The sequence below is a fragment of the Pogoniulus pusillus genome, chromosome Z (assembly GCF_015220805.1).
Source record: "Pogoniulus pusillus isolate bPogPus1 chromosome Z, bPogPus1.pri, whole genome shotgun sequence".
Taxonomy (NCBI): domain Eukaryota; kingdom Metazoa; phylum Chordata; class Aves; order Piciformes; family Lybiidae; genus Pogoniulus; species Pogoniulus pusillus.
Genome location: NC_087309.1, coordinates 27,363,013 through 27,385,152, shown reverse-complemented (window position 1 = coordinate 27,385,152; position 22,140 = coordinate 27,363,013). Strand labels below are relative to the sequence as shown.

At 41.3% G+C, this 22,140-nt stretch overlaps 1 protein-coding gene across 11 annotated transcripts in view; it reads left to right on the top strand.

Annotated features, from left to right (window-relative positions):
- Positions 1-20,659, top strand: part of PIAS2 (protein inhibitor of activated STAT 2) — a 39,877-nt gene extending 19,218 nt beyond the window's left edge. The window contains exons 3-15 of one of the 11 annotated variants that reach the window (XR_010309080.1): positions 1,951-2,035; positions 2,596-2,646; positions 2,769-2,859; positions 6,496-6,630; positions 9,157-9,262; positions 10,206-10,279; positions 11,103-11,263; positions 11,847-11,980; positions 12,400-12,592; positions 14,742-14,872; positions 15,362-15,420; positions 16,680-16,717; positions 18,538-18,583. Coding sequence is in view for 3 of the 11 variants with exons in the window: in XM_064176400.1 (XP_064032470.1) it covers positions 1,951-2,035; positions 2,596-2,646; positions 2,769-2,859; positions 6,496-6,630; positions 9,157-9,262; positions 10,206-10,279; positions 11,103-11,263; positions 11,847-11,980; positions 12,400-12,592; positions 14,742-14,872; positions 16,680-16,717; positions 18,509-18,700 (1,391 nt within the window). In the remaining 8 variants the exon portion in view is untranslated. Of the gene's footprint in view, positions 1-1,950; positions 2,036-2,595; positions 2,647-2,768; positions 2,860-6,495; positions 6,631-9,156; positions 9,263-10,205; positions 10,280-11,102; positions 11,264-11,846; positions 11,981-12,399; positions 12,609-14,741; positions 14,873-15,361; positions 16,718-18,508 lie in introns of all 11 variants that reach the window. The other 10 variants (XR_010309078.1, XR_010309076.1, XR_010309079.1 and 7 more) reach the window with 10 other exon arrangements.
- Positions 20,660-22,140: the final 1,481 nt, after the last annotated feature.

Here is a 22,140-nt window from a genome sequence, read left to right as displayed (position 1 = left end):
CAAAGCACCCACTGGGACCGGGCTGGAACCAAACTGTAGTCCAGCCCCTGACAAAATACAGTCTGGCCCTCAAAAGTGTCTGAGGGACAGTGAACCAGCCCCTTGTTTAAAAATTTGAGGACACCTGGTCTAGACTATACAAATGGAGTAAGAATGAACAGTAAAGGTCTTGAGTGGGGTTCACATTGAATCATGTGTAGTCCATGTGGTATCCCTCACTAATAGCCAAGTGTAGGATTCTACACTTTGGCCATAACCACCCCAAGCAGTGCTACAGGCTGGAAGAAAGGGACCTGGGGGTACTGGTAGATAGTAGGCTGAAGTTGAGCCAGCAGTGTGTCCAGGTGGCCAAGAGAGCCAATGGCATCCTGGCCTGCATCAGGAACAGTGTGGCCAGTAGGACAAGGGAGGTTATTCTTGCCCTGTACTCAACACTGGTCAGGCCACACCTGTGTCCAGTTCTGGGCCCCTCAATTCAAGAGGGAGGTTGAGATACTGGAACGTGTCCAGAGAAGGACAACAAAGCTGGTGAGGGGCCTGGAACACAAACCCTATGAGGAGAGGCTGAGGGAGCTGGGGTTGTTTAGCCTGGAGAAGAGGAGGCTCAGAGGCGGTCTCATTGCAGTCCACTACTATCTGAAGGGACATTGTAGCCAGGTGGGCATTGGCCTCTTCTCCCAGACAACCAGCAACAGAACGAGGGGACACAGTCTCAAGTTGTGCTGGAGGAAGTATAGGCTGGATGTTAGGAGGAAGTTGTTGCCAGAGAGAGTGATTGGCATTGGAATGGGCTGCCCAGGGAGGTGGTGGAGGCACTGTCCCTGGAGGTGTTCAAGCAAAGCCTGGATGAGGCACTTAGTGCCATGGTCTAGTTGATTGTCTAGGGCTGGGTGCTAGGTTGAAGTGGATGATCTTGGAGGTCTCTTCTAACCTGGTTAATTCTGTGATTCCAAGATCTTGAAAGCCACCATCTCATGATCACTAAGGCCAAGGCTGCTCTCAACCTTCACTGCTTCAACCAGACCCTTCTTGCTGGTGAGGATAAGATTCAGTAGTGCTCCCCTCATAGTTGGCTCCTCCACCATTTGCATCAAGAAATTATCAGCAGTGCACTGGAGGAACCTCCTGAACTGTGGCCATCTGGATGAGTAGCCCTTCCAGCGAATATCTGTATATTTAAAATCCCTCATGAGAACCAGGGTGTGTGATTGTGAGGCTGCTATTAGCTGCCTGTAGAAGGCCTCATAACTTCCTGATCCTGATCAGGTGGCCTGTAATAGACACTCAGAGTTGTATCACCCATGCTAGCCTGTCCCTTAATTCCTCACCCACCCCTGTACAGAAGTTAAGAATTCTAGTTGGTCCCTCACATTACTGGCAGACAAGTACGATTCTGACAATAAAGTTGTATTTCTTTTCTTTGTTGTTTTTTTCCCCGCCGCAAATGTTATTGAAGGATAATTTCCAGATGTGAAGTCTAGCTGACTTCTCTTTCATCAAGGGGGTGTATTTCCTCCCTTCCTCCCCGAAGCCTTTAGCTGTTTCTATATCAAGTAATTTTCCAGCTGTCCGATAACTTCTGGTGCATGTTTGCTTCTTGTAGTACATTAAATAGCTGTAAACATCTCTGTGGTACTCCCTTTTTCCAGGTTTCCAGTGTTGTGTTTTGTGTGTTTATCAGTCTTATCTCCCTTAAAAAAAAGAGTTTTAACACAGCTTGCTGAGCTTTTTTAGTGCTGAAGTGTAATGTGATATTAAGCCATCTGAACTTAGTTGAATGAATGATTTATTCCACTGCTTTTCTGTTGAAAGTTAGGTGCAATTCAACCACAATTTGATTATAATAACTGACTTATGTCTTGTTCCAGAAAAAGCCTCCATTTCAGCTCTTGTTTTAATCAATGCCTTTAATCACCATGATAAAACCTCTCTTTGTGTCTCTCTTTCTAGTACAGAGCAGTATTCAGAGGTTCCAGGAGAAGTTCTTTATCTTTGCTTTGACACCTCAGCAGGTCAGAGAAATCTGTATTTCCAGGTAAGAAGTGAGGGCATGACAGTAGAGGTAACTGCATGATTTCAGGAGAAAATGTGGGGGCTTCTTCTGTGCCTTATGTAGGCTTGCAGAGATGCATCATGATATTTCTCACTGAAGTTACAGCAAGTTAATCTGTTTCCTTCGGGAGCTACCATGCATAGAACATATGTGCAGTTGGGGTAAATGCTATGCTATTAACGAGTTAATTACTCAGTTTCAAATAATTGTTAGTAGAGAGGTGATAAGCTTTTATTCCCTGTGTATTTCCTGGCTGCAGGAGTGGAAGGCTGTTTCCGTGTTTTATGCCAGGGTTCATGTTGTTGCAATACTGTGGTGTAAGCCAAGAGAATTCATTGGGCTTTTTTTTGCTCTCTGGCAATATCACACTTGGTTACTACAAAGTCTTGACAGAGAACACTGACTCTTAAGTCCTCTGTTGTTCACAGCTCAAAAGAAAAACAAAAGCAAAGTTTAGTGATACTGGGGCAGGCATGCTAGTTCTTTGTGTGACCAGAATTGTTTCTGCTGTTTATACTGATATTTCTTTTTCTTTGTCACAGAGATTTCTTGCCGGGGGGCAGGAGAGATTACACAGTCCAAGTTCAGTTAAGGTGCCTTCTTCATTACCCTTTTCTATACAGCTTCTTAATTGGCTAGTGTAGCATAAGTTAGTATGTGTCTGTAGATGTGTAGTGACACTTGAAATTGACACTTTTTGTTTTTGGGGATATAGGTTATGCCTAGCAGAGACCAGCTGCCCTCAAGAAGATAATTACCCTAGCAGTTTGTGTATTAAAGTAAATGGGAAGCTGTTTCCATTACCGGTAAGCATGTTCATACAAATTCTGTGGCATCTCTGTGATTTGCTGTGTGTTGTTTTTCTGCAGTCTTAGTTTGCTAAAACAAGGTGTGTATTTGTCATCATTCAGTGCTTTCTTTAGTTATTGATGTCAGGCAAATGATTTGCACATTTGCTGTGGTATATAGCCATTACTACTGTTGGTCCATGTTACAGCCACAGCGTGGATTAATTGTCTTTTTAGCCACTTGTAGCAAGCCTCATCTATGGCAGTTAACACAACAAATCAAGTCAAAAGTGAATTGTGGGGAATCCTCCTCATAGGTCTTCAAATTAATGGTGGTAATCCTTGCTGTTTGGGCTATCTGTATGTGTTGTTGACTTGAGTTTCTTTTCGTTATGAGGGAGTGGTATCCACCTTGTTTCTACACTGCTCTGCATCTATCTGGCTAGAGCAGAATTCATTGCAGGGGTGAAGAGGAGGCACATTTTAGAGTTCCTAGCATTTGCTGATACTGGAAGGGTATTTACAGTCATATGGTCTACTGGTGTCTGATGTTGCAGAAGTTAGTGTGGAGACAAGGCCACCTCATGGCTTGAATATATGTTTTAAAAAGGGAAAAGCACTCTCATTATTCTTGAATGAGTATCTCTGTATAATGAAACAAAAAACTCTTATGTAACCCATTCTAAAATAGTTCTGGAAGCTTTAGAAGGTGGAAAAAGTAGTACAGAGGTTTTGTTCATCTGTGGGTTCTAAATTCCATGTGGAAAGAATTCCATGTCTTTTTCTGAATGTTTATCACTCTATTGGTGTCAAATGTCTTGCCTTGCACCTTGCTGCTACATGCAACCATGACTACTTTTGCCTCTACTCAGCTTAAATGATAACTAGTTTCTCTTTCCCACTACCTTGGCCATTGCATCACTGTTCTTCTGTTTTCAGTGTGTAGTTTCTTTCTTATTCTTTACTTGATTCAGCAGAAACTTTAGGTTGGAAGGTGAATAAATGACTTTTAACAACTTAAATCGTCTCCTCCTCCTGCTGTGAAGCAAGTAGACTTCACAGTTCAAGCAGTTTCAGTTCAAGTGCTCCTGCAAACATTATTTTATCCCTCTGGTGGTTCATTTGTCTTGCAGGAAATGTAAGAGAACTTCTTTTCCTGAAAAGCTGCTATTGTCCTGCTTAGTAGTGTTGACATTTGGTAATCAGTGATGTCAGCCTCTCTTGCCAACTTGTTCAACTGTTAAGTGCGTACTGTTCGGTCTTTCCCTGGTATAGCAGTATGTTCCTGTGGATGTCATTATTTTTGGTCATCTTGGCTACAGGCTGTCACAGAAACTTCAGAGAAATGCTGCCAGTGTTCCAGTACTCCTTCAGGTTGTGCCAACTCATCTTAATATGGTGTTTTCTTTTATGTCTACAAATATATATGTCCTTCTCTTAGACTGTTGATTCTGGAGTAAAAAGTAATTATAGAGTCTTGCACATGGGTAGCAAGTAACAAGGCTTCTATTTCTAATGCATTACAGCAGGTGGTTCACTTGTTGACTTCTGTAGACAAGACAAAATGGTAACTTGCTTTTCTCCTCAGGAGACCTACATAAACCACTGAAGGTCCCTCTGAAAGGACAGAATCAAATATCAGGGTAGGCTGGAAATAGCCAGATAAAAGAGCAATCCTACACTTTGACTGATATGATTCTTGAAAGTCTCAGAAGACTTGAAGACCCAGTTAATGTTGGTGCTTTCTAGCCATTTGAATTGGCATCTTGACTAGATGATGGTCTGCTTTATTCTTTGCTTAACTTCTGAAGGCCAGGAAGGGAAAGCTTGAAAGCGTTTTAGTGGTATAAGATTGAGTCTGATCTGTGCTGCAGAAGAGCTCTCTTAAAAAAAAAAGGGGAGGGAGAAAAAAGTGAACTGTAAGAACTTCAGTTCTTGCCTTAATTGAAAACAGAGCAGCATCATTTTAGTTTGGGGGACTAGGAAGATGCCTGGTGCAGGTATTGTGGGGAAATACTCCCTGAAATGTTGCAGGGATAGTGTTTGTCCACATAAGCTCATTATTTAGTGACCATGGTAGAGAAGAGCCTTCTACTGCAGTTGAAAAATACACTTTATAAATGGCTGCAGCTTCTGTGTCTGATTAAAGAAACAGTAAAGCACTGATTCTTTTAATGTGAAATTGTGAGTACTTCCCATACATCTGTCTATTTTCTGCAATAAAGCACATGTGGTAGGGTTCCTGGTAGCTAGTAGGTTACTCCTCTGAAGGTGAGAACTGTTTTTGAAAGGGTTTTTCAGGAGTTGCTCTCTGTGACACTAGCTTGGCAGTCCTGTCTGTAGAAGCTCTGAATCCCTGACCTAGCTTTGCCTGGAATCAATAAAAGGCACTGGTGAGGAATGACTATGGCTTGGCTGTCAGATAAAATGTATGGACTAGTAATAGAGCTGCTTTGGAAACTGAGGAGGTCATGTGACAACTATTGAGTCCTCCTTGGATTAAAGGCAATGATTATCCTGTGATGTACTTGGTCAATAAGCAGAAGAAAGGTTATCTTTCATCTTTCCATATAACTCTTCTTTCTAAGCATTAGGCTGTGAATGCCTTTCTCTGAGTAAAATGTGTGTGTTTTCCAGTATGTGCTTTCTGGCAGTTTGATGTGTAGAACAACACTGTTTTGAAATAAATGAAATACAGCAATAATTTCTGTGCAATATGGTACTGCAATCTTCTATCTATCTGGTGCAGGATGAGCTTGTGAGAGGGCTGCAGGCTCTGTGAGCTCAAAATGGATTCTCAGAATTCCTTACACAGACTGGCTGGCTCTCATAGTGACAGATACGGGGTGAGATGAATAAGCTGCAGTTAGGCCATGTGCTCCTTCACATAGGATGAGTACTTTATGCCCACAGTGTGCTGGAAAGCACATGCTTTCCTAGAGGCACAAGGCAAGCGGGTGACTTTTTGCAGGCGTCATATAGGGGAGAAAACCACAGAGAGAAGCAGTCCAGGTTACCACATTCTTCATAAAAGCTGAGCAAACAACATGTAGGTGTGTTTTCTGCAAATGACAGCAGAGCCTGTTAACTCTTGCTAACACCTGGTATTCCATATACAGTCCTCCTTCAGGAGCCTTGGCAGGGTATGGGTAACAACCTGTTGCTAATGGCTCTAGGTGTGTTTGCGCGGCAAAACAGACACTATGGAGATGTGGAGCTCTTGGAGCAAAACTTTGTTTCTTAAATAGAATTAACTTTTTTTTGGGTACAGAACACTGAGTTTGCTCTTCATGATTTACTGTGTTTGTCACTAAAGCTGTGTCCTCATAGTGTTCCACTGTCGTTCAGTGGGTTGGAGGGCTGGAAAAGGACAAAGCATCAATATTACTCTTACTCATTCAGTAAGCCTAACCTGGATCAAAATTGTTCTCTTCCACCTTTGCAATACTTCTGTAAAACCACTTTAAAACAGAAAAACCTTTAAAATTGTGGTTGACTGGAGGGTATTAGACTGTCAAAGACTGCTGTTTCTCAGAGTAAGTCTTGAATTTAAGCCCTAGATTAACCCACTTCTTATAGGCCTATTTAACAAGCCTGTTTCAGATCATAGAGGGGAAACTTGGTAACACTTTTCCTTGTCCTTTCTTCCTGCAGGGGTATGCTCCGCCGCCAAAAAATGGAATTGAACAGAAGCGACCTGGGCGCCCTTTGAATATAACTTCTCTAGTTAGGTTGTCATCAGCAGTGCCAAACCAGATTTCTATTTCCTGGGCTTCTGAAATTGGAAAGGTAAACTCTATGATCTGTAGGATGTGGAAAGCTGTCTAGATAACCTCACATATAGCGTTCCTCCTCTCCTGCTTCTTGATGATGTTGACAAGGCACACACCAGCAAGTGTTTCCTAGGTGTCTCAATGTGTTACCAGCACCAGGTAACAATTTGCACTGTAAACATACAGATAGCAAAGTCTTTCTTAGAGCTCACATAGGAAATCTCGCCTGAAATGTGTGTCAAAAATACCAAAATCTTCATGATGCAAATAGAATAAAACAGTTTAGACATGGCAAAACAAACAGCAAAACCTAACCTTTGTCCTTGTAGCTTGATGGTTTGAAAAACGAAATTACGTAGCCATATATTCTAAGGCACTTTTTTCATTATCTCTTGGCACTATCCCTTCAGGAAGGCTTTTTAAACTGACCAGGTGTGCCAGGGTAGTGAAGAGATGGATTTGCTTTTGAGGTTTTTGTATTTTCTGAGCAAGTAACAGTAAGCTGTTTTACAAATGCAATTTGTATTTCATAGGAGTTGCTGCTTAATAGCTACATCCATCTCTGTTCTTTTGGGATTCCTTTTTACATGAAAATAGCCTCTCTGAATTGATTTAAAGTGGTACTTGAAAATAAACCAAAACAGGGGTGGAATTTCCATCTCGGGAAGCTTAGATGGCAGGTTGCAGGGAAGGATTTACTGAAGAGATGTCAAGTTTCTGGTGCCAAGTGATTCTTGGCTTGATGGATTTCAAACATGCTTGGTGGACCATATTTCCATGTCATAAAATTGTTTGTAATGCAGGATATCTGAGTGATGTTTGGTAGTTTGTGTTGTTGGGTTTTTTGGTGTTTTATTTTCTTTTTTAATCTCACAAAATATGAGTGCTTGGGCAATTTATGTGACTTGAAGGAGAAGACTCAGTATGGGGAAAGATGGAGAGAGCTGAGGGGAATAATAATTGAAGCTTTTTCATAATTTAATGTTAAACTTAATGGAGACCTGGAGCGTGAAATGAGAATGCTAGATTTCAGATGGTCCACGATGGAGGGAGTGGTGACTGAAAAGTGAAACTTGTTGCTTTCTAATTCCTGTGGTCATAAATTGTAGTTAAAAAAGAGTTACCCTTTGAAATGGCTGCATGGCTGTTTGGAAATTCTCTTTTGGATTTAATTAAGCAAATAACGGGACAGGGTGAAAATTTTCTGAATTCTTCCTAGGTTTACATAGCTGTTGCAGCCTTTTCAGCTGTTGGCAAGGCAGAAACTTCCTTTTTCTGTGACTAATTGTGTAAGTTCTTTGGGATTCAATTGTTAGAATGGTTGTCCTTAGTTTCTTCTCCAGAATTAAACACATGTTTGAAAGTGGTACTCCATTATAACCTTTTATGTTGTAATCAGATTTTTTTTTTAAATGGAGAGAAATATAATGTTCAGAAAATAAATGAAGAATAGAGCTGATAGCAAAGTTGTTGGTTTCTATTTGGTGTTTTTTTTTTCCTGAAACACATGGAGAGAAAGGTCTAAGCTGTTGTTTTCCAATCATAAAGCACCAAAATCTTGAAATGACTCTAGTGTTTTGTGTGGTCTTGGCCCCTCCCACTGGCCTCAGCTTTCTTCTGCCCTTTTATCTGCCAAAACATGCTCTGTGAGGAGATGAATTGGCCTTTCTCCCAGCATTTCCCTCTGACCGCTTGGTTTAGTGTTGGTGCTCTGCTCTAAGTATCAGAACACACATAGCAACCATCACTGTTTGTCCTTTAAATGAGACCTTGGGGACAGTGGGGTCATGTAATAAGGAGGACTGATCATGGAAGGCTTCTGAGCAAAGGAAGCACAGTGGTGGTCAAACTGAACCCTGTAGAATTCTTTCCTAGGGAATAAACAATGCAGTGTTTTGCCAGAGCAGTTTTCCCTACAGATGGTAAGGGAGGAGTAGGGCAGTAGGTGTTCTTGTTTGAAATTCTTGTATAGTATCCCAATGATGCAGAAGCCATAAGAGAGTGGCTGACAGGGAATGAAAATAAAGCTGTGGGTTGTGTTTGTTATACAGATGTAGCAGTTACTATTCTGCAGGAGTGGGACTTGCAGATTTTTCATTAGTGACCCTGAAGAGAGAGTGAACACTGAACAAGCTAGCAGACGGTATGAATTGGCCAGGAATGTGGCTAGCCTCAGAGGAGTGGATGTGATGTAATGAGGCTTGCCGTAAAAGTGCAGAGCAAGTTAAAGTACCAAAGTACAAAATTGGTGCAGCTGTGTGCCTCTGGAAGGTGTTGTTTGCACCTGAAAGACCATCTTCTGTCATGTGATTGTCTTTGAGCTCCCCTCTCACAAGACTGACACTGAAAAAGCAAAGGCTTTAGGAGACAAACATGAAAAGTTCTTAAAGACTGTATGTATGAGTAGCTATCATCAGTGTAGCTAATATGCAAAAAAGCAGCATGTTTTTGTCTTTACTATGTGCTACTACTAGTAATAGTAAAGGGAATACTGTATGAAAGCTATATTTCATCTTTAATCACTCTTTTTCTTTTTTTGTAGAATTACTCCATGTCTGTGTATCTCGTTCGTCAGCTCACTTCAGCTATGCTTTTGCAGAGGTTAAAAATGAAAGGCATCAGAAACCCAGATCATTCCAGAGCACTAAGTAAGTCAAATTAATTTGCTTGTCTGTATTTTTTTGGGGTGCTTGGCAGCTCTTTAGAACTGGTAATACTTAGGGATTTGCAACACTTTGAAAAGTTAAGTCTGCCCAGAATACCAGAGGTTCCCTTTGCTCTTGCTGAGGCATCGTGAACTTTTTCAGTGAAGGTCCTTAGAGCATACCTAGAGATCCCATCTGAAATGTTCTTGTGGGAAAGCTATGGACACCACTTACTGTGGTGGGCTGTGAAGAGGCAGAGAGGTATCCTAGATTCTCTTTACTTGCATATGATGTCGACTCTTTGTACCTCACTCACTGACTGACTGTCTCTTCACTTGTTGGGATGAGTTTGCTCTGCTAGGAATTCTGTTACAGAATCAAGCAGTCTTGAGTCCCACTATTTGTCAGTTGTGTATAAATAGAAGACCTGTTGTTACTTGGTATTGTTATGAACTGGTTTCCTAAAGGCTTAATGTTTTTAGATATCTGGAAATCATAGATCGGTGTCAGTTGGAAGGGACTTCCAAGATCATCTAGTTCCAAACCCCTGTCATAGGCAGGGACACCGCCCACTAGAACAGGTCGCTCAAGGCCTTATCCAGCCTGGCCTTGAACACCTCCAGGGAGGGGGCATCCACAACCTCCCTGGGCAACTTGTTCCAGTGTCTTACCACCCTCACTGTAAAGAACTCTTTCCTAACATCTAGTTCGAATCTCCCCTCTCCTAGTTTTAAACCCATTACCCCTCATCCTGTCATTACAAGACCTTGTCTACAGTCCCTCCCCAGCCTTTCTGTAGGCCCCCTTCAGATACTGAAATGCCACTATAAAGTCTCCTCAAAGACTTCTCTTCTCCAGAAGGTAAATAAAGTGCATGTACTGGCAAAACAAGTTTAGCAGTTTAAATATTATTACCTGTGTATAACTTCTTAATTTATTTTAATAGTTAAAGAAAAATTAACTGCAGATCCTGACAGTGAGATTGCCACAACCAGTCTGCGGGTATCTCTGATGTGTCCTGTAAGTATGTCTGGAAATTACCACGTGCAGATTTGTCTTTTCATCTTCACTGCAGCTGGCTGCTTTTACAGGGCCTCTCTCTGGAAACTTCTCTGGCTTGTGATTCATTAATATGAAGTACTGACACTTGACTGTAGTAACATTTAACGAACCGTGGTTTAGAACTGAATGCTTTAGTTATAATGCAGTCAGAATCAAATTGCTTTTTGATTCTGAAGTCTTTAGGAGTAATCTCATACGTTGAGGTGTTGAGAGATTTGATTGGGCAGAATCATCAAAGAATATATAGTGATAAGTGGAACTTTCATCTCCTCATTGTGGTGTTATTTGTACTGGAAGCTGCTATAGCAAATAAAAAACATGATTGCTATGTAACAAGACAATGCTTCTGTGGGGTTTCTCTTCCCAGGTAGAAACTGGCCTTTGTTTTGTGACTGGTCTGTTAGGTTAAATGTTAAAATGGGTGTTACGCCAATCTGACATAACAGGAGCCCACAGACATCTCAAAATGTTTGAGTAAAAGAAAATAATAAAAGCAGATGCTTTAATTTGCTGTTTAATTATTAAATCCTCCGAATAACATTGATGTGAATCCATGAGAAATATTTCTGACTTTTTGACTTGGGGCAAACTTTGAGGATGGCTTTATTGTTCCTGTAAGTGCACTGTGTGGGCTCTGATAGCAGGGATTTGCCTGCAGTGACCTTGGCTCCTTTGTAGTGAAAGAAAGACAGGCACTTCACTGATTCCATCTGATTTCACTGAGCCACCCAGGCCTACTTCTGTCTTTTGTTTTGATACTCATTAAATGCATCTCTTGCAGCTGGGAAAAATGAGGCTGACAATCCCATGCCGGGCTGTTACTTGCACACACCTGCAGTGTTTTGATGCTGCTCTTTATCTACAAATGAATGAAAAGAAGCCTACTTGGATCTGCCCTGTCTGTGACAAAAAGGCAGCTTATGAGAGCCTGATATTAGATGGGTAAGAGACTGGGTTTGCAGATTACACAATGACTTAATTTTTTTCACTAGGTGCTTGATAGCTGCTTCTATGACTTGAGGTTTGGGCATTTGGTATGGTTTCCTTTATCAGAATACTTTAGACTGGGAGACCATTAGACTGTTTCTATTCCCATGTAATGAACTATGTAAGTTTATTTCCTAATTGTACATCAGTCTACTGGGCCTCAGCGTATTTCTTCTGGAGAAATGCAAATGTGGCATCTAAGAACAGGTCTCCCTTTAACATCATGCTATTTTGGAAGCCATTAATTTTTGAAGTTTAACTGATAACACAAATGTCAAAACTGATTTGAAGTATGCTGATTTCTGCTTCTATATGAAAATCTATGGATTGCAGTAATGCTGGAGAGGAAGGTTGCATAGGTGGAGATACTCTTTTAGGTATGGATGTCTGGATGTCTGAAGGCTGTGGTTGCAGGCTTTCAGGCAAGATGAACTGGGGAGAGAATAAATGCAGTAGGTACAAGGATATTAGAATTTGCTGGGATGAAAAAATTCACTTGGAATTGAAAAGGAAATTACTCAACATTTTTGTTTTTCAGACTTTTTATGGAAATACTTAGTGAATGTTCAGATGTGGATGAGATCAAATTCCAAGAAGATGGCTCCTGGTGCCCCATGAGGCCAAAAAAAGAAGCCGTGACAGTCTCAAGCTCACAGTGCACGAAAACAGAAAGTATGTATGCCTGTACTGCTTGCCAACCAACAAAAGCTTAGAGGCATAGCTGTGGCTTAGATAATGTGTTTAGGTGTTGATGTTTGTTTTGTGGATGCCTTAGTATTTCTAACCTTCTTCCTTTTTAAGAAGGAATGGTTGTAAGTGGACATTTTTATACTTTGTGTTTGCTATTATAATAGCAGTTAAGGTTGTATTCTGGTTTAGGTCTTTAAACTTGTAATTGAAGATTGAAGCTTGTGCTCTAGCATTCTCACCATGATACAGAATACTAAAAATGCAGTTCCTGGGCCATGGCATTCTCTGTAGTGGCCAGGAAGGTGAGCTTAACCGTGTATTTGAGTTCCTGGTTCTGCTGCAACAGAAACTGCTGATGTCCACAGCCTTTAAAAACAGTAATGTTTCATTCTCTTGTTTAGGTTCCAGTGTTGTTAGCAAACCATGTTCTGTGATGGTGGCCGATGAGGCAGACAAGAAGAAAGCTGAGGCAAACAAGAAGAAAGTTGATGTTATTGACTTGACAATAGAAAGCTCTTCTGATGAAGAGGAAGATCCTCCTTCCAAAAGGAAGTGCATATTTATGTCTGAAACACAAGGAAGCCCAACCAGAGGGTTTGTCAATTTTAAAGTTAGTTGTTACTCTGTAATGTCTGAGATAAACTGATGCATAGACAGATGGACTTGGAGTCTGTCTTTGGGATCCAGCTCCATCTTTTAGAGGAGACTTTCTAGGCCTGTCCTTGCAGAAGGTTGTATCAAAATGGTACCTTTGTGTAGGCAAAACGCTATTAAATAGTTCTACATCTCTCAAAAGATTTGCGCTGACTGTTGCTGTCTTAGAGGGATATTTCTCCATAGAAAAAGTAACTGATTAAACTAATGGACAGGACTCTTCTGAGAAAACAGATTATGCCAAGTGGAGGCGATCTAAGCATTCTTGCTAAGTCAGTGTCACCTTAAAGGCTTCTCATCCTTGATGTCTATCCTTTATTTAATCTGCTCTGATGCCCAGGAAATTAGGCTACATTGCATATTTCACTCATCCAGTCAGTCTTGGAATGGAGGCACTTTGCTGTTTTGAATCAAGATAAGCTTTTCCTCCATCTCTCTGGAATGTCTTGGCTGTTGTTAGTCATGGTTATCAGTCAGTCCTGCACCTCAGTTAGCACACCCAATGGGTCCTCTGTCATCTGCTTTGCCTTCAGCAGCAAGCTTAACCGGCTTCTTACTGTTATGCTGCCTTTTGTCTGTGCCAGTCTGTGCAATTCAGCTGCAGTTACTATTTGTGGCTTCCGTAAAGTTCTTGCTCTTTGCCTGCAGGGAGAGAGTGGCACTCATTAGGCTCACGAGCAGTCACTGCTCCATGAGGCAATCCAAGTGTTGGCTTTTAGTCATGGCTTATTAGCTAGTGTTGCTGTGTGCATGAAGTGCTTGTCTCTCTCAGTGTAGTGGCTTATGTTTTGTACTAAAATAATAGTAATGATACCAACCCCCTTCTATTTTACCAGCTCTTGAAGTATTGAGCAGGTGTACTGTGTCTCTAGCCCACAGCCTTGTGTGGTCATCTTCAACAACTTTCAGCAGTGAAACTGAAATCATGTTTTCTTTTGGTGAGGATTGTGAAGGAGACCCTCTGCAAGACACTATTTAATATAAAAACATTGAAAAAATAGCTACAAATACATCTCTTAATGAAGGTTCAGAAGGCACCAAGACTTCCTTCCATGCTCCTGTTTTTCTTTGTCTGAGATGGCTACCCACAACCATAACTTGTAGAAGGACTGAGTTTTCTTTGTGACCAGTGTATTTTCCTTACTGTTTGGGTATGGAAATGGCATGTTTTCCTTCTTCAAATCCACACTGAAGCCAGGCTTTTGGGGAATAGCTTAATTTCCTGTACATACAGTTGCCTGAGTGCTAGCTTTGATAAAACTGAGCTGTCTTCAGCAGGCAAAGGCAACAGACACTGACGTATAAGAGGTGTTGAGAAGGGAGAGTCTGAAATCCAGGCTTCTGTGATCAGAAGTATAATAAATTCACCCAGTGTAGCCTGACGAGGAGAATGTAAGTGGATAACACTCATGGCTGTGGGCTGCTGGAAGTGATGTTGCACAGCTGGGGCCAACACTCTGGATGTTTGACCTCACTTGGAGTTTATGAAGTATTTTGTGCACATGGCTGGTGTCTGAACACCTGCGGTGCCACATTTAACAGTGCTGCAAAGTAATGGAATAGAAGATGGGGGTAGAGAAGAGTTGTACCTGTTTACATGCTTCTATAGAGGTGGACTTAGCTTGGGCTGAGGCTGTGAGTAAATAGAGGTTTGACACTTAACTGCCACATGCATCATCTATGCTCCAGGGGCTGAATAATGGCCTCTTGTGCCCTTGGTGTGACAGGCTAGCACTGAGGAACAGTTACTGTGGAGGAATTGAAACAAGGGATCTTGCCTGAGCCCTGGCTACCTGCACATCCTCCCTAGGCACTCCTCAGATAACGTTTCTGTCTCTGGATGGGAGAGGCTCTAGCACTTTTCCTTGTTTTAATGCCAGCACACTCTTAGGTCACAGCTGCTGTTGAGGGCCAAGATACGGTCATGTTGTTAAGAAAATTGTTATGAAAGAGGAAATTAGAGTGGAATGCTGTGTAATGAGTAGCCACATTGTAGTTGTTCTGTAGCAATGAGTGCAGAGTGCTGCATAATTTCTCCTCTGTCACTAATGGCCAGGTTGTTTGTAATTTCCTCTGCTGTTTGAAACAGGGTTCTCGTGTATCAGCCATCTGCTGCCAGAGTGCCCAGTGTGACAACGGTTGATTCTGCTGCTATTCCTCCTTCTTTAACAGACTACCCATTCCATCCACCAATATCCAGTATTTCGTCAGACTTGCCAGGTAGGTGGTGGCTGTTGTTAATGTGTATTCTGACAGCCTTGTTAATTTGTGGGGTGGGTAAGAATTAAAGAATTGATTGCTTTTTTTTTTTTTTTAAGGGAACAAGACTTATGTGCAATATTCTGATGAAACAATGTCTAGACAAGTCCAGTACAGGCTGTCTTTCCAGTTTCAGATTGTGCTTTGCAACAATGATTTGAGAAATACTTGCTTCTGGGGTACAAATTGGCACTTGAGAACAGCAGACAGAAGCACTTCTTGATATATTGAGCTAGACTTTGTGTAAACATCCAGTTGTGATGTGCTGTAGATGTGAGGGAGAGTAGCTTCTTACTGGAATTACAGATGTGTGATGACACTGACTCATCCTAGCCCTAGATATAGAGATGTTCTGTAGATGATTCTAGTCGTCTCTGTCTAGACTATATGAAAAAAGGTTAAGGTGAGCTACAATATGTAAGCTGACCTCTATTGACTTTCTTTACCTAGACATACCCTAAATGCCTATGATGTATTCTTCAACACTGCTGCTAAATATCAGACAAAAGGTGGGGATACTGATTGTTTTCTATCCTGGCTCCTTGAAAAGAACAGTGTATATATGGATTCTGGGGATTCTCTTTGGTGGCTGTAATGAACCCAGAGCTCAGGGAAGTGGTGACGTGTGGTGACAGGTGTCATACTGACCTCCTGTACTTCCTCTTGCCCCCTCCATTGCCTGTCTTCATTTCCCTCCTGCAACATCTCTGGGTTTTTTCCTCTTCTTTCAGCACCAGTTTGGCAATGGGATGGATATCATTCCCCTTGTTTCTCTGTCCATTTTGGTTCCCTTATTGCTCCCTCCCTCTACTTCTCCCTTGTTAAGAAATTGGTTCTCTTGACAAATTGGATAGGTGAGTAGGCTGAGAGAATGGAAGTATGTAACTGTTGTCCATCTCTATCAACTGAAGTTGTACAACATGCAAGAACAAAAGCAGCTGTCAATTCTGTAAAGGCAGCTGAGCTTAAATCTCCTTCAAAATTGTTCTCTTCTGGAGAAAAGGAGAGGTGAAACTGGCCAAAACAGATTTCCAGGCGAGGGGAGAGGGAGGGAGTAAGTTTACCATTTCTTTCTGTTGACATAGCAAACACAAGGCCAGTATTTAGAAACAAACCCCAAAAAGACTCTAATTTCTCATTGGTTTCATAATATTAAACATCTTGCCCTAAATGCTTACCCAGTAATGGTGTATAAGACAGACACTAGTTGTCACTGCTCTTAGAGGATATACCTTGAACTACTTGTAGTCTCCTCTTCTTCATTCCTTTTATCTGTCTAGACACAAAACGGGGATGATATTAGGAATGTTTCCTTATTGGCTGCCCGTGGGTGGAGGAAGAGACCTGCTGCTTGTTTTTGGACTTGTGCATGTTGTGACTTTACTTCATTCCAGCATCTTTAATGTGATGACACTCTTCATGTCCCAGTTTGGCCAAGTCAGGTACAATATGCAGTGAAACTTGCATTATGAACCAACAGCTCCAAATGGCAATCTCCATCTAAGCAACTGCATTGAACCACCCTGCAATATCCAGTGAATAATACATCATTATGTCATTCTCATTCTTGAAAGAGCCACTTGTACTAGATAACTTGTTTTGCTGCTGCCTGAAATAGTCTTTGAGAGTGGTGTCACAGTGGTATATCCATTTACAAACCGTGTAACAATGGCACAATCTCTTCTACGACCACAGTAAAGTTCCTTAAGTTTGTTGTTAGTGAATAAAAGAAAGACACATCAGTTTATCGTCCTTCTCTTCTTTCTAGGTTTGGATTTTCTTTCGCTAATCCCAGTTGATTCACAGGTATGTTTCTGAACTGTTATGGAGTTAATTTCTGAGTCTGGTTGTTGGGACGTACTGCTTGAGTAACTATCAGGGTGCAGTCATCATCTATACCATGTTTGCAATCCACTTGCTTAGACCTCACCATCAACCAGGAAAACCCATTTTCCTGAGAGATGGTAATGGAAAGGTATTAAGGGAAGATTCAGGCTAGCCTTATGAGGATGAATCCAGGCATGGAAACTCTTCTTTCATTGATAGTTTGCCTTTCAGAAGTGGACATTTGCACAGCACTAACTGGAACACACATATAGAATCACAGAGTCAGCCAGGTTGGAGGAGATCTCCAAGGTCATCCAGTCCAACGTATCGCCCAGCCCTATCCCGTCAACTAGACTGTAGCACCAAGTGCCTCATGTCCTTCATGCTCTTACTCCATACCATGTGTCTGTAGGTCAGATTAAGCTCTGTAAATACACATCACTGTTGGCTTGATATTGGTTGGAGCTTCAGTTTTTTAAAAAAATCTTCATTAATTTGGGCACATGATCAAACACTTTTTTTTTCCTAATGAATCCCCCCCCATTTAAACCTCACTGGTTTTGGATTATATGGAAATTTTGTAGGTTGAGAAGTAACTACACAGAGCTTTTCCATCCCTAGAAATTTGAGTTAGGGGGGATGATTCTTACTGTAACTAGATTCTTACAGACTGCATCCTTGAAACATGGGGGAGTATCAGCTCCTTAACTAAGACAAGGACCTTAAGCAGACCCCTCTGTTTCATCTATCACTGGAAGACAACAGTAATAGGACTCTATTGTAGAGTTGACTTTCTAGTGCCTTAAAAGGATGAATCTTCCTCCTTTTTCTTTTTTGCTTACTGCATCTTGCAATACTTTGTGCCTGTTTTTGAGATCTGAACTGCCAAAAGTGGGAGTAACAAGCTGGAAGCAGGTATGCTGCTCTGTGAAGTGTCCACTTTGGACAGTTCAAACAGTTCAGACTCAGTTCCAAACATATGCCCAAGATTGGAATCCACAGGGTAAGAGAAAGTAAGGTGTGTTGAACAACGCATGCGTGCGTGCGTGGGGGGTGTTATACATTACCCCCCTGTGACACCTGGCAACCTTGTTCTGTTTCTGAATGCTCAGAATGTTCAGCTCTGCTTTGAGAAGGCTCCTCTTCCACTTCAGGAAACTTAAATCAGTTTAGTAGTTTTTCTTAATCAGGCTTGACGAGGGCTCATTTATCACTGCTAAAATGTTTAGAGAGGTGCATGAACCGTTGCAGGTATATACTATGAAAATGCTGATTAGTGCAGCTGCTGTTATCTTAAAGGGGATGAAATTCTTCTAACCTCCTTCAGACCAGCAAAAAGCATTCTGCTACCTTTTGTGATGAAAGGAGCCTGGAATCTGCAGTTGTCTAATAGCTTTGGGCATTGAACATTTTCCAAGTGCTAAAGGGTTGCTTTTTCTTTGTTTTTACTTTTGTGCTCATCAGATGAACATGATAGTGCTTTTTAATATGCTATAAATGATCAAGCTAACCAGTTAGCAAGGGAAAAAAAAAAACACAAAAACACCCCTAAACCAGACCCCAAAACAGAGGGAAGGGTGAGAAAGAAGGGTTTGTGGCTGCCATCTGCTTGCTGACTTGCTGTTTTGCAGAATGCTGGGTTTTGCTATGCATGTGATAATGAGGTTCTGCTAGGAATGTATTTTGTGCTTATTGTAGGGAAGATGTATCTTGAGAGCATACATTTCCCTTGTACAGTTAGTCTCTTCATTCTTCATTGTTTGTTTCAAGCAGTACTGTCCTCCTATGTTTTTGGATAGTCTTACCTCAACCTTAACAAGCGGCACATCTGGCAGCATCATCACATCAACGAGTCGCCATGAGAGCAGCACACAGGTTAGCTCCTCCACCCGGAGCGAGGCAGCAGTGATCACCAGCAGCAGCAGCAGCAGCAGCGCTCCTGATATCATCTCACTGGACTGAAACAAGGTGGGGCAGCAAGCAGCTCTAGGGGATATTGCACAGAGCTCTGCTGCTTCTATCTTGAACTTCAGCATTTTAGAAAGTTACTCTGATATTTATTGAAAGGATTTGCCTTCTGGAAAATGGAGTAAATTGATCTGTGCTAGGAGCAGAAGTGATAATTTTCTTGGAGGGTGTTTTGTTTTGTCTCTAGTTTTTTGGTTCTTTTCATGCTCATTAAATAGCTGGTATAGAAAAGAGCCCTTCTGAACATGCTTTAATGCTTTCAGCTTGTTCTGGGGAAACTTGAGTTGCTGTTGTTGGGGGTGGATTTCACAAATTATTTTTGATTTCTGTTGTAAAATGCAGCAATAATGTAAAAACAAAACACCCCCCAAAGTTTTTTGTTTTTTTTTTAATAAAAAAAAAAAAGCACTTAACCACTCTAGGACACCAGCACGTTGGACAAAGGTGCAGAAATGTAGACCTTGATGGATTTTTAATATTTTTGCTGGGGCCTGTACTGAACTTCTTTTAAGACCATGCAACTTTGTGAAATAGCCATGGTTTGTGTTTTATGTCTTGTGTTCCTCACTTTCTGCTCAGCTAGGGGATATAGTGGAAGCCTCTGTAAATGAGGTTGTTTTACCTTTTTCGTCCTTTAATTTCACTTGCATTTTCACAAATGCAACAAAATCTTAATGTGTGCTGACTTCTTTTTTATGTCCTTTGTGCTGAGGAGGGGACAAACTATCTATGCAAACTCAGCATTACACAATCTTTGTGTGGCTATGTCAGAATTAGGACAACTCCCAACACTTAAGTGAAATTTAGTCTGTGTTTCACTTTCTGTTTTGACACTTTGAGAGATGATAGGAAAATGGCTTTTAAAGTCAGATTATAATGTTCTTGTTGGTCCTCTCTGAAATAGCCACTACTTGCCAGGTGAACAAGTGAAATCCATGTTTTTGTGGCAGCTGTAAGGAAACAACAGGAATTACTTCCTGCAGTACATAGGATTATTTGCTAGGATCCCCTACTGGTAGTTTCTGTTGTCAGTAACTGTTCTATTCTGCTTGGGGTTACCACACTCTACAGTGCTCTTCTGTTTTGCAGCATAAAAGCTGCAACTGCACAGTGTGTCCAGGGAACTACAGTTGTGTTTGGGATCCGCTGGTGCGCTCATAATCTCAGCTTTTCTAATGCAGTGAAGTAACTTCCTTTGGTGGCACTGCTCTGACTCTGTTGCTTTGCTGTATTAAGGGTCCCTACATACCTGTAAGAATCACCTCAGCAGTACTGTATTGGAATAAACTACAGCCCAGGAAAATCAAGTCCTTTCCATACAGCTGGCATAATGATAGTATCTGCATCTGTTGTTGACATAGTAGTTTTCCCAAGCTTTGTTTCTGCTGAGTGGCTGTATTTGAGATTATTCCTTCCCTAGCTGCTGGCTTTCTTCATTTTTTCTCATTTTGTGTTCTTTTATTTCCCTAGTCAGACGTCTGTGCATTTTGCCTTCAGTTACTGTTACAGTATTTGAACAATGTATGTGGATATGAAATATTGAAGCAGGATGTATTGTAACTCTTGTCTGTCCCATAGTCCCATCTTTAGTGCTGCATTACTCCTCATTGCCTTTTTTGTATGATCTTTCACAGCAGTTTTCAATTCACATGTCTTAATATTGTATACAGTCCATCTTCTTCCCTGATGATTTTTTTTGTACCTGTGAAAGAATGAGGTTTCAGTGTGATTGTATTTCCAGTAAAGCAGTGCTACTCATGAATTCTTTTTCTGAATGGCCTACAGCAGATCAGTGCTTTCTGCATCACAGTTGCACAGTGACTTGAACTGTAAATAGGACATGGAGAGAGGTTCCAGAGTTGTTATGAATAAAGTGTTTAAAACTGGTATTGTATTGGTTGCTGAAGGCTGTTTGTACTCCTAACACCAAACTTTAGCCCTGCTCTAAGCAAACCTGTCCAGGCTTTTTGGCTTGTTTTTTTCTTTCAAGTTTTGAATGTCTCTGCCAAGAACTTCTAACAAGAAAAATCTGAAGACAAAGTTAGATGGCTTCTTAACTCTGTGTCCGCTATGGAAGCATCTGGTTACTATTTTGAGCGGACTATAACACGGATACTTTCAAACCAACTGCAGGAGGAAAGTAAAGCTTCTGAGACCGAGTCCATCAACTGCGCTGATAACCAGTGTGCAATGACCGTCCTGCTGCAAGAACTGCCCCATTTTACCCCACACATCCATTTGTTACAAGCAAGCTAAAATACAAGTTACAGAAAGGATATACCTGATATGCACCTGAAGACTGCTGGCCTGAGCTTTCTTCTGATGTTCATACTTCCTTGTCAGATGAAAGCTGTCTGAAGCAAGGGTGAGCCACACTGGCTGGACTTTGCAGCCCAATGATACAGCCTCAGGAGGTTCTGCACCTGCCCAGCAGCATAAATGGAGGCACTTTCTACTGTTAGTGGGGATTGTCTGTGCTTTTACATCCAGGTGTAGGATAATACAAAGCCTGCTTCTGAAAGGCTTGCAGTTACTGGTCTTCAAGAGCATAGAGGGCTCAAGTTTGGAAATGAAAGAATACATCTTTTGAATGAAAAAAAGAAAACATTAGAGTTCAGTGAGAATTTTTACATGGGACAAAGGCAGCTGCTTCCTACATCAGAATCCAGTTCCTGTTGAGGCAAAGAACGGTAGTCCTATGCAACTGTCTTTTTTGTAGTACATAAGACACAGGCAACAGGGGTCCTCATAAGCCAAATTAACATGACATTTTTTTTCCCTAGTAACAATGGTGCCATCATCACAGTATGTTGAAACTCTGTGTTCAGTGTGACACCTGAAAACTTTAATTTCCTTTCTGCTTTTAAGAGGAAAGTATCAGGACTAAACTGTGCATGACACAACATGAAACAGAAGGGATTATAACTTTCCTAGGAAGTTGTCCAGATAGGAAGTACTCTTTTTGTAACTTATCTAGGAAGTTATCCAGATGTGAAGTACTACCTTTTAAGCCACAACTTGCCAAGGATGAGAGTTTGCACTGTAAGGATCTCCAGGCAAGATCTTCCAGTGGTCAGTGACACACTATGGAAAAGCTAGGCCAGCAGGCTTTGTATCTCGATTCATTAGTAAAACCTAGTGGGAAGGAAGGAAATAAAAAAGTAAAGATGGACAAGCCAACTCCAGGGGAAAAAAATTCAAGTGGTGTATTCTGTATTTCTACATAGCAAAAACTTGAGACTCTTGCAGAAAACTAGGTATGGAACTGTGAGAAAACTGCCACTTTGCAGATAACTCTTTCAAGAAGTAAAAATGACACCAGTTTGTGAAGAACTGCAGAATGACCTCATGTGCTCAAGTAAACTAAATGTACAATGTTGAGATACTGGAACGTGTCCAAAGAAGGGTGACAGAGCTGGTGAGAGGCCTGGAAC